The sequence below is a fragment of the Sinocyclocheilus grahami genome, unplaced genomic scaffold (assembly GCF_001515645.1).
Source record: "Sinocyclocheilus grahami isolate Dianchi unplaced genomic scaffold, SAMN03320097.WGS_v1.1 scaffold230.1, whole genome shotgun sequence".
Classification (NCBI taxonomy): domain Eukaryota; kingdom Metazoa; phylum Chordata; class Actinopteri; order Cypriniformes; family Cyprinidae; genus Sinocyclocheilus; species Sinocyclocheilus grahami.
In genome coordinates, this window is record NW_015505409.1 from 1,622,518 (window position 1) to 1,637,565 (window position 15,048).

At 37.8% G+C, this 15,048-nt stretch overlaps 1 protein-coding gene across 1 annotated transcript in view; it reads left to right on the plus strand.

Moving 5' to 3' along the window:
* Positions 1-14,604, plus strand: part of LOC107597327 (uncharacterized) — a 20,102-nt gene extending 5,498 nt beyond the window's left edge. Inside the window, exons 8-28 of the mRNA XM_016288341.1 lie at positions 1,689-1,886; positions 2,282-2,999; positions 3,345-3,497; positions 3,703-3,812; positions 4,348-4,508; positions 4,972-5,108; positions 5,235-5,393; positions 5,475-5,632; positions 5,738-5,872; positions 5,991-6,095; positions 6,888-7,088; positions 7,203-7,353; positions 7,436-7,673; positions 8,755-8,758; positions 9,146-9,393; positions 9,865-10,028; positions 10,794-11,130; positions 11,601-11,771; positions 12,390-12,659; positions 13,308-13,510; positions 13,714-14,604. Of these exons, the coding sequence (XP_016143827.1) occupies positions 1,689-1,886; positions 2,282-2,999; positions 3,345-3,497; positions 3,703-3,812; positions 4,348-4,508; positions 4,972-5,108; positions 5,235-5,393; positions 5,475-5,632; positions 5,738-5,872; positions 5,991-6,095; positions 6,888-7,088; positions 7,203-7,353; positions 7,436-7,673; positions 8,755-8,758; positions 9,146-9,393; positions 9,865-10,028; positions 10,794-11,130; positions 11,601-11,771; positions 12,390-12,659; positions 13,308-13,510; positions 13,714-13,952 (4,260 nt within the window). The 3' untranslated portion in view covers positions 13,953-14,604. The remainder of the gene's footprint in view (positions 1-1,688; positions 1,887-2,281; positions 3,000-3,344; positions 3,498-3,702; positions 3,813-4,347; positions 4,509-4,971; positions 5,109-5,234; positions 5,394-5,474; positions 5,633-5,737; positions 5,873-5,990; positions 6,096-6,887; positions 7,089-7,202; positions 7,354-7,435; positions 7,674-8,754; positions 8,759-9,145; positions 9,394-9,864; positions 10,029-10,793; positions 11,131-11,600; positions 11,772-12,389; positions 12,660-13,307; positions 13,511-13,713) is intronic.
* Positions 14,605-15,048: the final 444 nt, after the last annotated feature.

Here is a 15,048-nt window from a genome sequence, read left to right on the forward strand (position 1 = left end):
ACAGACATATCTGTTGATTCCTTGAACACAATAATCAGAATCCACTCACTGCTCAAAACGCCGTTTTGTTCAGTGCTGAGTTCTGCAAACTCACGAATCCTCTCGTTATAACAAACAAAGTGTAGACGGTGTAAATACGAGATTCATTGTGCAGTGTAGGGAGCGTCGTCGATTATAATGGAACTTTGTGAGATCGCGATGAACTAAGGTGAGTGACCGCTTTTAATGATTATTAAGGGAGTTTGCAAATGTGATATTGATTTAATACAACACTTCAATAAACAAGAAATGAATATTAAGTGACTTACATTGTCTGACTACAACACTATTGCCTGATTTTGCTCTATTTCGTCAACAAAAATAGTTTCAAACAAAGTCACAGCTGAGCCGCTGCGCATCTCCAACCAAACACAGTGGTGTTTCATTTATGAATGAACTTGCGTTTTTTTGGTAACTTAATCTTATTCTACTTGATTTTATTCTGTTGTTTTAATTACAAGTTTTAAAAACCTTATAAATATAATTTTTTGAATTTGACATAAAATATGACATACTTTTAATACAGTTAAAAAAATGCCATTACAAAGGTGTAAAAACAAAATTCCTTGTAAATCACTTTAAGTCAAATATCATCTCGTAATGGGAAGGCTAATATTGATCAGAATTTTCGATTATTGATTTCAAAAGAAAAGAAAGATTTAAGCCCTCTTGATTTTATTCTGTTGTTTTAATTACAAGTTTTAAAAACCTTATAAATATAATTTTTTGAATTTGACATAAAATATGACATACTTTTAATACAGTTAAAAAAATGCCATTACAAAGGTGTAAAAACAAAATTCCTTGTAAATCACTTTAAGTCAAATATCATCTCGTAATGGGAAGGCTAATATTGATCAGAATTTTTGATTATTGATTAGAAGGTGCTCCTGAAATTTTTGACTGCGCTCCTAATTATTATTTTTTTTCAAAAGAAAAGAAAGTGTAGAGCCCTGTTTAACCACTTTTTATTAATTTAAAAATTGAGAAATTCTTTCAAATTTAAATCTTTTACAAGAATTACAGCAAAAACCAGTTTGATGCAAGAATATCTATTTTTATCAATATTTTTGAGAAATTGTATTTGAATATTACCAGTGTGAACTCCATTGACTTCAATGGATTTAATTAAATTATTTTGAACACGACTGCTCAAAATGGTCTAAATTTATGAAAACTACGCATTCAAAACCTCATTACTCTGAAATGTTTAATGTAAATGTTAAGTGTAAGTGAAATGTTAAGAACTGTAAGAGGTCTTTCATGATGCTATATATGCTGGGGTGTGAATTTGATAGGTGCTTGATATAAAATAAATGGTGCTTTAAAAAGTCCTTGAAAGTCTTTGAATCTGGTGTACATGAAAGAGTGGGAACCCTGTTTAAAGTATGTGGGTTTGAACACTAAGTATGGAGTAAGATGGGCTATTTCTCCTTGGGCCGTGTTTTAAAACCACTCAGAACTCCCTAGCAGTTTTGTACAGGCAAGAACCACTCATACTTTCTTAAGAAAATGTTTTGTACGGGCAAGAACCACCCATACTTTCTTGAGAAAATCCATATTAAATGATAAAACCGGACATTTAACCAAAGTTAACTACAAGAACACATCCACTCAGCTGGTATTTTTGTTCATTACTTTTATTGTAGTTGGATGGTGTTGCAGAGGTGGCACGCAGTGCTTTCTGTCTGTTTATGGAGATCTATGACAAGGATTGTCTGCACTTTGAGAACACAGATAAAAGACTTTATGTGGAATTATTGAACAGTATATCAGAACTGCCTTGGGAATCCAAAGCAAAGTATTTACCGCTTACTGCACTTCTGCCATATGCAGGAACAGACAAGGTAAGAGGAGTGACCAGACACGCTTGTACATTCTTCCTCCTTTTTAAAATAAATGTTATATCTACCATGTTATTATTAATAATATAATATGAATACTATAAATAATATTGAATGTATAACTAATAAATACATTTATTTTTTGAACAATTGTATCAAGAATTCTAAGAATGTATACATTTATTCTAATATAAATTATAGCATACATTTTATTTAATATAAATGTAAAAATAAAAGCAATAATTTAAAATGATAAAATAATTTATATATTTATTAAATACTACATGATTTGGAAAATAAACTTTATTTTAGCTTTCTGAGAGCCTTATTAGCATCAGTACATTATAAAAGTCATTTTAAGTAAATGTAAAATAAAATATAGTTTCTCCTCCTAAAAGGTTTTGGAACTGTATCCAGCTCTTTCCTCTCACATCCTAAAATGCCTCTCCACCAATCACCTTTCTCCATGTGCCTCAGAAGTCTACAGATCCCTCCTTCAGGAACAGAAACGCGAGCTTATTATAAATGCATCCCAAGAAGCTCCACCCACTGAACAAGACTCAGCCAATCAATGGGCTCGGAGGTGGCAACCAGTCATTCTGGAGGCTTTGACTTCAGAATTAACTCTTCTTCAAAATAACGCCTCTAGCCATCTTCTGCCCTCAACACTACGAATATTTCCAGGTGCTGTTAACACTCTGTTGTCAGCTCTGGACCCCGCGGTTCCCGGTCACCTTCACGCGTGGGCTTGTGTCATGAACGCCCAGCGGGCCACAAGTGGACATTCCCTCTGGAGTGTGGACAGCCCCCATGCTCTTAAGACTCTCCATATTGCCCTCTCCTCTTTGGATGACAGCATCCGGCTTGCAGCTCTGAACCTCCTCTGCTGCAGTCCAAAGACCAAAGAAGCCCCATCACAAGTGGAGTATTCCGCTCTGAGAGACTTCCTCCCGCTCAATCTCAACAGTGAATCGTCACCTTTCCGCCAGCACTTTCAGGCAGTGCTGAGGAAGTTCTTGATGAGAATAAGAGACAGTTGCATGGCCAGCATCAAAGGCCATAATGGTAAAAAAGGGCTCACGGAGGAAGAGGAGGCGGAGCTTAAACAAGGAGTCGGTGAGGAGTTTAGAAATTAAAATTCATGTTATATATTTTTACAGTTGATTTCAACATTATTTTAAAGGTGCACAAGTAATTTTTTTATTATGTTTTGCTGGCACTCACTTGTCTTTCTAAATGACCAATATGATGATAGTCTTTGACTACTGCCATCTATTGGCATGGATGCAAGTTTTTAGTTTTTAGTGACGTTGTCAAAGTTTGTGTGTTTTAATAATCACATTTTTGTAAACATTTGAATATATGAAGCCTTTTAATCAATAGAATATAATAAAATGGCTTTATTGGTAAGATCAAGATATTTTGATATTTTATATTCATGATCATGATATTTTCCCTCAGAGTTTGTTGACTGGCTCTTCCAGCTGTCAGTGGTCTATTTGACTCCTGACAGCAGCTACCAGAGGAAGAAGACTGTCCTGCTCCTGCTGTCTGCAGTGCTGGAAACATGTACAGACACCTGGAGTCCAGACAGAAAGAAGGGACAACCACCTGGTAATAAAACAACACTTACAAAAGCATACCATGGTTATATATCATGTTTTCGGCATGCACCATGGTATCCTTTGAAGTACCTTGGAATACATATTATGAATTGTCTATTATTTTTTATCTTTAACTTCAAATGGATTATTTTATGTTCATTGCTAATGCTAAATATAATAAAATGATATCAGAGATTGATTTTTTTTTCTTTTAGCCAATATGTCTACTCTTATAAACTGGGCTAAAGAGAGGGGAAAGTGGGATTTCTTCTCAAAGTCAAAGATGCTTGTCCTGATTGGCTGTTTGGAGGATTCGACCAATGAGGTAACACTAAATGAATAGACAATACCGTTCAAAAGCGTGGGGTCAGTAAGATTTGTTTAAAGAAACTGATACTTTTATTCACCAAGAATCCATTAAAAGGTGGCAGTAAAGACATTTAATAAGATAATCCTATCAAGAAATGTTTCTTGAGCACCAGAACAGCATGTTAGAATGATTTCTGAAGGATCATGTGACACTGAAGACTGGAGTAATGGCTGCTTTGCCATCACAGGAATACATTCTAAAATATATATAAAAATAGTAGGGATGCACCGATATGAAAATTTTGGCCGATACCGATAACCGATTAAAAATAGAAAACAGTGCTTTTAAATTGTAATGATATTTCACAACATTACTGTTTATACTGTGTTTCTGATCAAATAAATGCAGCCTTGGTGAGCGTTAGAGCATTCTTAAAAAAAATAACGTTAAGATATTACCAACCACAGAAGTGTATGCACTGTTGAAACCCTTGCCCCAGTTGTCTGTAATGTGATGTATTTGCCTGGCATATGTTGTCCCTGTGCTGTAGATCCGTGAACTGTCTGCAGAGCTGCTTCTCAGATTTTTCCCCTCGTCTCTCCCGGATGATATCACAGCTGTGTTGTTGAGGAGGGCAGAAAGGCTGCTCCACAGCCCACGGGTCCAGGAGGCCCAGATGGGAGCACTGATGATCAAACTTCTACTGCACAAGTGAGCAAACATCGCTTTTGTCTCTTTTAGTCTTGAAGTGTGAAAGGATACACATACACTGCTATTCAAAAGTTTGATATTACAGTAAAAACAATAATATTGTGAAATATAATTACAATTTTAAAATAACTGTTTTCTATTTTGCTATATATTTTAAAATGTAAAATATTCCTATGATGACAAAGCTGAATTTCCATGCAAACTTCCAGGATTCTTTGATAAATAAAAAGTTCAAAAACACAGCATTTATTTAAAACAGTCTTTCACTTATGTCACTTTTGCCTCTTTTGATCAATCTAATCCTTGATGTATTAAAGTTTTAATTCATAAAAGCAGAGTTTGTGCCTGGGGGTAATTTAATTTGAATTTATTTTAAATGTGTTGGGTCCTCGTTTTTATGAGAACAATATTTTCTTGTGTGCACGTGTGTGTGTGTGTGTGTGTGTGCATTTCTGTGTCATAGGGTGGATGGGGCATTTGAACATGGGGAGGAGAAACAGTCAGTTAAATTGATCGCGTTTCTTCTCACCAAACTGGAGTACCATTATCTCACTGCCAGGAATGACATGCTGCTTGCAGCCCGTACAACGCCTATTCATGGTATAAAACTGAGCTGAGTTTATAGATCTTGCTACAATTGTTTACCACTAAGTGGAGGTTTCACTACTAATATATCTGAAAATATGCTGTAATAATCCACAAATAGAGTGTGTTTTATTAATTCAGGTGTTGTAAGTGCTCTGCAGAGGGGCTTGCTGGAGGTGCCAGGGGTCCTAGCGGAGTCAATAACCCACAGTGTTGCAGGAGACATTGTGTCTTTAATAGAAAAGCTCACTCTACTGCTGTTAGGTGTGCTGTACGGGGACCAGGACACACAGGAGAAAGGTACACTGCCTGAAACTGCAGATGTAAACAATATGTCTGAAGAGATTCTCTTATAAGAATATACTTTTCTTTTTGTCACAGATGTGCCTCCATCATTCTGTGACATGGGGAATGCAATCAGTTCTCTGATTGGTCAGGGTGGGGTTGAGGGGGCGGGACTTGATGAGGATGGAGAGGAGAATGTGCTGCTCTCTGAGGAACATAGTCTAGTGCTGACCTGCTGCTGGGTTTCCTTGAAGGTAAAGCTGCTAGAAGGATGACAGAGCATCAGCCTACATTTTAAACTGTGGTTTACAAAAAGTATTATGTATGACTAAAATATGGATGATCTACTTTCCCGGTAGGAAATTGGTATTTTTCTGGGCTCCCTGGTGGAGAGAATCCTGTCACTGCACTGTAAAGACCTGACTTTGAGTGTGGAAGAACTCAGGAAGGCTTCCAAAGTATTTAAAGACATCATTCTGAAATGTAGACACTGGGTAAGACAGTTTTGCTCTTTTCACACTGATGTCCGAACAGTTTTTCCCTCCACTTTGTTTCACAGTAACATCTTATGTTTGTGGTCCTGTTCTCTCTTTTTCTCTCATCTTCCATTAGGGGGCAGTAGAGGGCTGCTGTATTGGCTTTACTAAGTTCTGCAGGGCTCTACTGAGCAGCTCTGATCCAGAAATCAGAGAGATCCCACCTCTCATATTAAAACAGGTAGAATAGAGTAAAGCATTCATTCTCAACTAGAGATTCATGGGATTCTAATAGAAATGTCAATTCCGAGTTAAATGACCTGTGTTTATTTAAATGAAAAGTTCACACAAAAATGAAAATTCTGTCATTAATTACTCAGCCTCATGTTATTCCAAACATAACATGAGTCCCGCGAGACCTCTGTTCATCTTCGGAACACAAATTAGGATATTTTTGATGGAATCCGAGAGCTTTATTCTGACCGTGCATAGACAGCAACGCATCTGACACGTTCAAGACCCAGAAAGGTAGTTAGGACATTGTTAAAATATTCCATGTGACATTCAGCCATAATTTTATAAAGCCACGAGAATACTTTTTGTGTGCAAAGAAAACAAAAATAACTTGTTTACAAGAAGAGGAATGCACACGCATGCGTCGTGGTACTGTTTTGGGCACGCATTGAAATCTGACACGGAAGAGAATAAATTGTTGAATAAAGTTATTTTTGTGTTCTTCTCATAGCTTCATAAAATTACGGTTGAACCTCTGATGTCACATGGACTATTTTAACGATGTCTTTACTATGTTTCTGAGCCTTGAACGTGGTAGTTCCATTGCTGTCTATGTAGGGTCTCGGATTTCATCAAAAATATCTTAAATTGTGTTCCGAATATGAATGAAGGTCTACCGGTTTTGGAGTCATTTTGATAGAATTAAAATTTTTGAGTGAACTATCTCTTTAAGTAGCCATTAAATCATTTTTATTTTATTTTATAAAAAAATCATATAATGCTCTCTCTCTCCCTCTAGGGCCTTTCTGTTCTCCAGTCGCCCCGTAGTACCTCAGTAACAAGGCGTGCTGCCGGTCTGCCCATGCTGATTTTGGGTGTCTTAGCTGCTGAGGACTCTAGCAAGACTCGCCCCCTTTTGGCACAAACCATTAACACCCTACTGGACACAGCCAAAGCACCTCTTCCCCAGGACTGGGACCAAACTCTCGACTTACCACAGGTAGAGTCAATGATCTTCCTATTAAATAAATCTACAGTTTTGCTGGATCAAACAAATGTTAAGGAACAAAGTAGCTATGTTCGTAAAAGATGTCTGTCCCCTGATCTCTCACAGGTGTGTGCCGTTCACACCCTTCAAGCTCTGGTGAAGGGCTCCAGTCTGGGTGTAGCTGTTCTGCAGTACACCCCTGTGGTGGCCGTTCTGTCACTCACACTCCTCAGCTCACCATGCTGGGCTATGAGGAACGCAGCCCTGCAGCTCTACAGTACGAACCGGTCATGCTCACAATTATTCTAATTTCAACCCTTGTGAATTAGTCACACATGTTGACCTTTCACTTCTCGTAGGTTCTCTGTGCACCAGAATGTTGGGTCAGCGGCCTACCGGTGAAGAGGGCTCCGCTCATTCCGGCATGTCTTCTCCTTCCTTCTTTAACCTCTACCCAGCCCTACAGCCCTTCCTCCAGGGGGCGCTGGAAAGCGCAGCTACAGACCTTCATGATGCCACCCTTCTCCTGCACCCTTCCCTCTACCCTGTCCTCACCCTGCTCGCCAAACTACAGCCTGGTGCTGAGGAACAGACACGGTATGATGGTGCATACATCCAAATACATGAACATAAATCTATTATATTGTATATTACATTACATAGTATTTTATTATATTATTTGCCTGATTTAAATATCTACAATTTTGTATAAAGTTATGTTTATTATATTATATTACATTGCATTATAATGTATTATGTTCCGTGTTTAGATTTTTATATAATATAAAATTATATGATTTTAAACTAAAAATCTTAATGTATATTATATTATTATTGTTGTATTATATAATTTTGTTATTGTGTTGTGTTGTATTGTATTATTTTCCAGATTTGAATATAATTAGAATTTTAATACCATATAATATGTAATATAATGTATATTTAGATTTTTATTTTTAAATCATATAATAGTATGATATATAATATCATATACCACTATACGATCATATGATATATAAAACGTATTATATTATATTATATTATATTATTATATTTAGTGCGGTCAAACAATTAATCGCGATTAATCGCATCCAAAATAAAAGTTTTTGTTTTCATAATATATGTGTGTGTACTGTGTATATTTATTATGTATATATAAATACGCACATTCAGAAATATATTTTTTTTTAAAATAAGTTATGTTTATATTTTAAATATATTTATATATAATATAAATTATATGAATATAAATATATACATGTAAATATTTTCTAAATATCGCTGAGGTCGACTCTGGGCATGTTCTTGTGTTCTGTTTCAGCAAGACATAGTCCAGTGGCCAAAAACATCCATCTAGCTTATTTGTACATAAAGTGAGGTAGATGGACATCTTTGGCCGCTGCATCATGCCTTGCTGCCAATAAGTGGTGCGCTGTTTAAAATGTATCAAATTAAAAACCTTCACATTTTAAAAAATGCATCTTGAGACATTTTGTTAATCGGTGGTCCATCTGGTTGTTTACGAACGCTTCTGTTAATGCCACTTTACTCATTCTGTGCTGCTCAGGCATGAAAACATGCATTCATTTTTTTTTTTACAATTGATTTAACGTTTTAAAATTGCAAGTGTTTGTTTCTAGAACTACTGCTAAAGCTTCACTTTTCACAAATATCATAGGCTGGTAATTTGAGCCGTTCGCAAATGTCAACCAAATACAACTGAAGGAAATTAAAACAATCAAGATCCATTTTATACACTGCCCTGAAATCAGCCTGTAGATCTTCGTGTTGTCGTGTGAGGGCCCGGGGGGCATGTTAGTCATTGTATTCAGTAATCTTTAAAAACACACTGGGTTTGTGCTCAGCCAGGATTTCCGCCCAGCCCTCATGTGAGGTCAGTGAAACTCCAAACTGCTCTACATGTCATGAGAAATTAAATATACCACAATCTTATAATGCTTTTAATTCCCTTCTCATAAGAACTAAAAGATCATGATTGCAAGATTTTTTTTTGGGAATGTCTGGAAAGGGTCTATTCGAATAACAGTCTATCTGTCTATCCCCTGCAGGCCAACCTGAAGAAGGCACTGTTGGACCAGAACCTGGAGTACAGAGGAGCATTCTTGACCGCATTAGTTGAGGTTATGACCCCTGAGGAAGACCGTCTTGCTCTGCCCCGTCCCTGTCTTTCAGGGTTCGAGGAGACATGGCTGCAGGAGTGTGTGGAGGTTCTGTTTACTGATCTGGAGTCAGATAGAGGAGGACCTGTGCTGATCTCCACGGCTCTGTGTGCAGTCAGCCTGCTCCTTTGTCACAGGTAAACTCACCTGTCATGCAGCCAAATCTTAATGTGTTTAGCTTGACGTTATTAGATATTCTTCATGTTCTTTATATTTGTTTGTATTTAATATTTTCTGTGAAAATGCAGATGCATGTAATTACTGGATTTCTATATTTTTCCATATGTTTTTATGAATAGAAGGATTTAATGCATCCTTGTTGAATAAAACGATCAATTTCTTTAAAAAAAGAGTGTTTTCGAAAGAGAGTAGACCCCACAGTCAGGGCCCTGCTTCAGTCAGTTCTAGATTTCTCTCTTTTTTTTTTTCTTGCATAATATTTTTGTTCCACTCAGAAAGACAACACATTATGTAACTAAAATGAGTTGTGTGTGCTGTTTTATGTCAACTTAACTGATGTTTCTGAGAAATCGGAAAGTCTTGGTATATGGCCAATGGATTTACCGGTGCTCAAACTCTTTACTCTGTTTGCCTGTCTGTTCTCTCAGTGTGGACTTGTCTTTGCTCCAGCGCTGGTGTAAGTTATTAAAGAAGCACAGATGTCCTGAAGCTCCTGAGGCCCTCAGAGCAGCATGTGCACAGGCTCTGTGTCTGTGTGGGGTCCACGTAGTGACCAGGAGCCTGACAGGAGGCCTCACGCTCAAAGAGCTCAGTACCAGGTATAATAAAGAGGTGTGCTTGATAACTCAATTAGTTTGGGCAGTGAGCTAGACAGGGAAGGACTAGAAACAAAATACATAGTGCACTGTCAGGATGTTTTATATTTCTGTCTGGTTAGATTTGCAGATGAATTGTTTCTTCCTCTTGCTGTTTGATGATTATTATGCAGGAAGTATTTGATGTATAACTACATTTGGTAACACTTTACTTGAAGGGGTGTGCATAAGACTGACATGACACCTTCATAATCATGACATGACACATGTCATGAATATGAAGGAGGTTTTATGCATGTTTATGACAACTGTTGTTAAGTGTCATTCGCTCAGTTATGTCATTTTTAATGCAAATATGACATTACCCTTACCCCTAACCATATCCCATAACAAAGACAACTCAAACAATGTCATCTTTGCATTAAAAATTACATAACTGAGCGAATGACACTTAATGACAGTTGTCATAAACATGCATAAAAAACCCTTCATATTCATGACATGTGTCATGTCATGATTATGTAGGTGTCATGTCATGATTATGAAGGTGTCATGCCAGTCTTATGCACACCCCTTGTGAGGGCCCGGGGGGCATGTTAGTCATTGTATTCAGTAATCTTTAAAAACACACTGGGTTTGTGCTCAGCCAGGATTTCCGCCCAGCCCTCATGTGAGGTCAGTGAAACTCCAAACTGCTCTACATGTCATGAGAAATTAAATATACCACAATCTTATAATGCTTTTAATTCCCTTCTCATAAGAACTAAAAGATCATGATTGCAAGATTTTTTTTTGGGAATGTCTGGAAAGGGTCTATTCGAATAACAGTCTATCTGTCTATCCCCTGCAGGCCAACCTGAAGAAGGCACTGTTGGACCAGAACCTGGAGTACAGAGGAGCATTCTTGACCGCATTAGTTGAGGTTATGACCCCTGAGGAAGACAGTCTTGCTCTGCCCCGTCCCTGTCTTTCAGGGTTCGAGGAGACATGGCTGCAGGAGTGTGTGGAGGTTCTGTTTACTGATCTGGAGTCAGATAGAGGTGGACCTGTGCTGATCTCCACGGCTCTGTGTGCAGTCAGCCTGCTCCTTTGTCACAGGTAAACTCACCTGTCATGCAGCCAAATCTTAATGTGTTTAGCTTGACGTTATTAGATATTCTTCATGTTCTTTATATTTGTTTGTATTTAATATTTTCTGTGAAAATGCCGATGCATGTTTTACTGTATTTCTATATTTTTCCATATGTTTTTATGAATAGAAGGATTTAATGCATCCTTGTTGAATAAAACTATACATTTCTTTAAAAAAAGAGTGTTTTCGAAAGAGAGTAGACCCCACAGTCAGGGCCCTGCTTCAGTCAGTTCTAGATTTCTCTCTTTTTTTTTTTCTTGCATAATATTTTTGTTCCACTCAGAAAGACAACACATTATGTAACTAAAATGAGTTGTGTGTGCTGTTTTATGTCAACTTAACTGATGTTTCTGAGAAATCGGAAAGTCTTGGTATATGGCCAATGGATTTACCGGTGCTCAAACTCTTTACTCTGTTTGCCTGTCTGTTCTCTCAGTGTGGACTTGTCTTTGCTCCAGCGCTGGTGTAAGTTATTAAAGAAGCACAGATGTCCTGAAGCTCCTGAGGCCCTCAGAGCAGCATGTGCACAGGCTCTGTGTCTGTGTGGGGTCCACGTAGTGACCAGGAGCCTGACAGGAGGCCTCACGCTCAAAGAGCTCAGTACCAGGTATAATAAAGAGGTGTGCTTGATAACTCAATTAGTTTGGGCAGTGAGCTAGACAGGGAAGGACTAGAAACAAAATACATAGTGCACTGTCAGGATGTTTTATATTTCTGTCTGGTTAGATTTGCAGATGAATTGTTTCTTCCTCTTGCTGTTTGATGATTATTATGCAGGAAGTATTTGATGTATAACTACATTTGGTAACACTTTACTTGAAGGGGTGTGCATAAGACTGACATGACACCTTCATAATCATGACATGACACATGTCATGAATATGAAGGAGGTTTTATGCATGTTTATGACAACTGTTGTTAAGTGTCATTCGCTCAGTTATGTCATTTTTAATGCAAATATGACATTACCCTTACCCCTAACCATATCCCATAACAAAGACAACTCAAACAATGTCATCTTTGCATTAAAAATTACATAACTGAGCAAATGACACTTAATGACAGTTGTCATAAACATGCATAAAAAACCCTTCATATTCATGACATGTGTCATGTCATGATTATGTAGGTGTCATGTCATGATTATGAAGGTGTCATGTCAGTCTTATGCACACCCCTTCAAGTAAAGTGTAACCCTAAATTTCCATCCCTCTGTTTTTTGAAGCTTGATCAGCACGGGTATCTACCTGCTTCAGGATGAGAGTCCACAGGTGAGAGCGAAGGCGGCTGTCTTTGCCTCTCTGCTCTGCTGTTCTGTCCGACAGCCGGAAGATCCACAGAAATGCTTCTACATGCAGGTGAACCGGGCTTTGCGCTCAATGCTCGACCTGCTCTTAGAGGAATTCTGGGACGCAAGTTGTGCTTTGGAGGCCTTAGTGTGCCACTTACCTGACTGTGATCTGAATGCTGTACTGAAGGAGGCCAAAGAGACGCAGTACGTCAATCCACATACAGAAATGACAATAATTCAAGCCAATCGTTAACTTGTTTTTTGCGCATATTATTATAGAAAAAAAAGTAAATTATTTGAACACTATGTAGCATTAGATGTTTTTTTTTTTTGTATTACTATAATCATAGTTTTACTTTGTTTTAAGATAACATTCAGTTTTAGAGTTTTAAAACTTTGGGGTCGGCATAAAAAGAAATGTATAATGTTTACTCAGCATGGTTGCATTTAATGTAATCAAAAGTGCCTGTAAGGTGACCTTAAATGATTTCTTGAATGATTTCTTAAAGATCATGTGACACTGGAGACTGGAGTAATGGCTACTGAAAATTCAGTGTTGCCATTACAGGAATAAATTGCATTTTAAAATAGAAAGCTGTTATTTTACATTTCAATAATATTTCACAGTATTGTTGTTTTTACTGTATTTTTAAAAAAGTAACTGCAGCCTTGGTGAGCATAAGAGACTTCTTTTAACAACATTTAACAAATCTTACCGACCCCAAACTTTTGAATGGTAGTGTAGATTTTACAAATGTTATATAGGCTTTAATCTTTATATCTTTTGCATGCAACCATTCTGTTTTCTTCTGTCTCTTACAATGTCGGTTGTTGTTTTCTTATGTCGGTCAGATGTCGCAGTCTGTATGAGCGAGATGAAGCAAATGTTTTTGCAGAGCCATCTGTGATCTCAGAGTGCCTGTTGCCACACCTATTGAATCTGGTTAAACATTACCCAAAATCCTCCACTCTCGCCAAGAACCTGGAGCGCTGGGCCCAAAACAGTGCAGCCATTATCAAAGAGAATCTCACAATTTGTATGCAGCTACAATTAGGTATATAAGAGCTCCATAATAACTGTTTTTCTTTATTATCACATTAATTATAACTAATTAACTTCCTGATGTACCTTTATAATTGAATCAAAAACCTTATAATTCTAATTAACATGAACTGTAATATTTCTTTATAGTTTTGCATGTAGTTGTTGTATGTTTATGTGCCAATTATGTCATTATATCTCTCATTTGTTGTCTAGGTGATGTCCTGAATCCTGATTGGCTGAGTTTGCTAATAGAACCCCGTTTCCATGGCGCTCTTTCAGGCCTGTTCACTAGGGTGATTGTACTACTCCAGCTGCTCAAGGAGTGTGATTCCATACGACCCCTACTTGACCCTTTCAGTTCATCTAAAAACCTTCAGGACATTCATAGACGGTTTGTCCTAAATGGACTCTTCCTTCCTCAGGTCTTCATTGATGCACTAAGGACAGATTAATCCAGGGCTGTCACAGATCAGGGTTACGTTGTTGCTGTTCATCGCCATATTGAGTGGAAACTATTCGAAAGGAAGAATACCAGTCCTTTGTTGTGCAATACAAGAGAGAGAAATAGAAAACGTATCTACGTCACCAGCCAGAATCAAACACCACTTCCAGCTCTGTAAGTGTAGCACGTCTAAATCTGAAACGGGCTGAAAGATGCCATTGTTTCTGGATGGGTGGTGATTTCTGAAATAGAGCGCACTGCAGGCGGGGACAAACAGACTGAGGCGTCACAAAGACTCAGCAAGCGTCTGAGGATGGTACATATATTTTTAGCCAAATCTCTCTTTGGAACCGAATAAGATTCATGCTTGTATATTGATAATTAAATAAAGACTGAATCATTTGTAGAATTTTTGGGCTAAACCTGATCTGTGATACCAGTAACAAACATTCAGTATTCTGTTCCCTTTAGAAAATGAAGTGCTGCTTTTTCTCAGAAGCTCATTGGTTTTATGTGGAGTGGTGGCTCATGGTTCGCTGTGATAACACTTCACAAAACCGGTTTGAGCTGCCTCACACCAACCTTGAAGCATCTTCTGATACACACACAGCAGCCACAATTAACTCACTCTTTTCCTGTGATTCATTCTGTCTTGATCCTTTTTTTTTAAAATAATTTTATCCTTTTTCTTTCTCACTCTGTACCCCTTTCTCATCCTCATTGTGTCTTTGCGTAAACCACTTCTACTCAGGTTTCCACTGCAGGGGTAAATGCATCAAACAGTGATGTAATGGCTTTTGCGGCAACAGTAGAGTTGCCCTATGATAACAGCAGGGGAATAGTGTCTGCTTTATGCCACATTAGAGGCTGTTCTCCCAGGTTAAGTGTCCATTTTCTGCTCTCAGAACAAGGCTAGTTCATGATTCATGGTTGGAATATGTACTCAGTTGCTGTGCAATGCTCCTGCGCGTCACAGGACACTGTGTTAGGGACGCAGCTGGGTATCCCAGTAGCCATCAGTGGAGCAGATGGTCTGAGTTTACAGCAGACGCTGAAATGATTCGCACTCCTCTATGAACACTGCAATTTTGTTACAAATGACATAT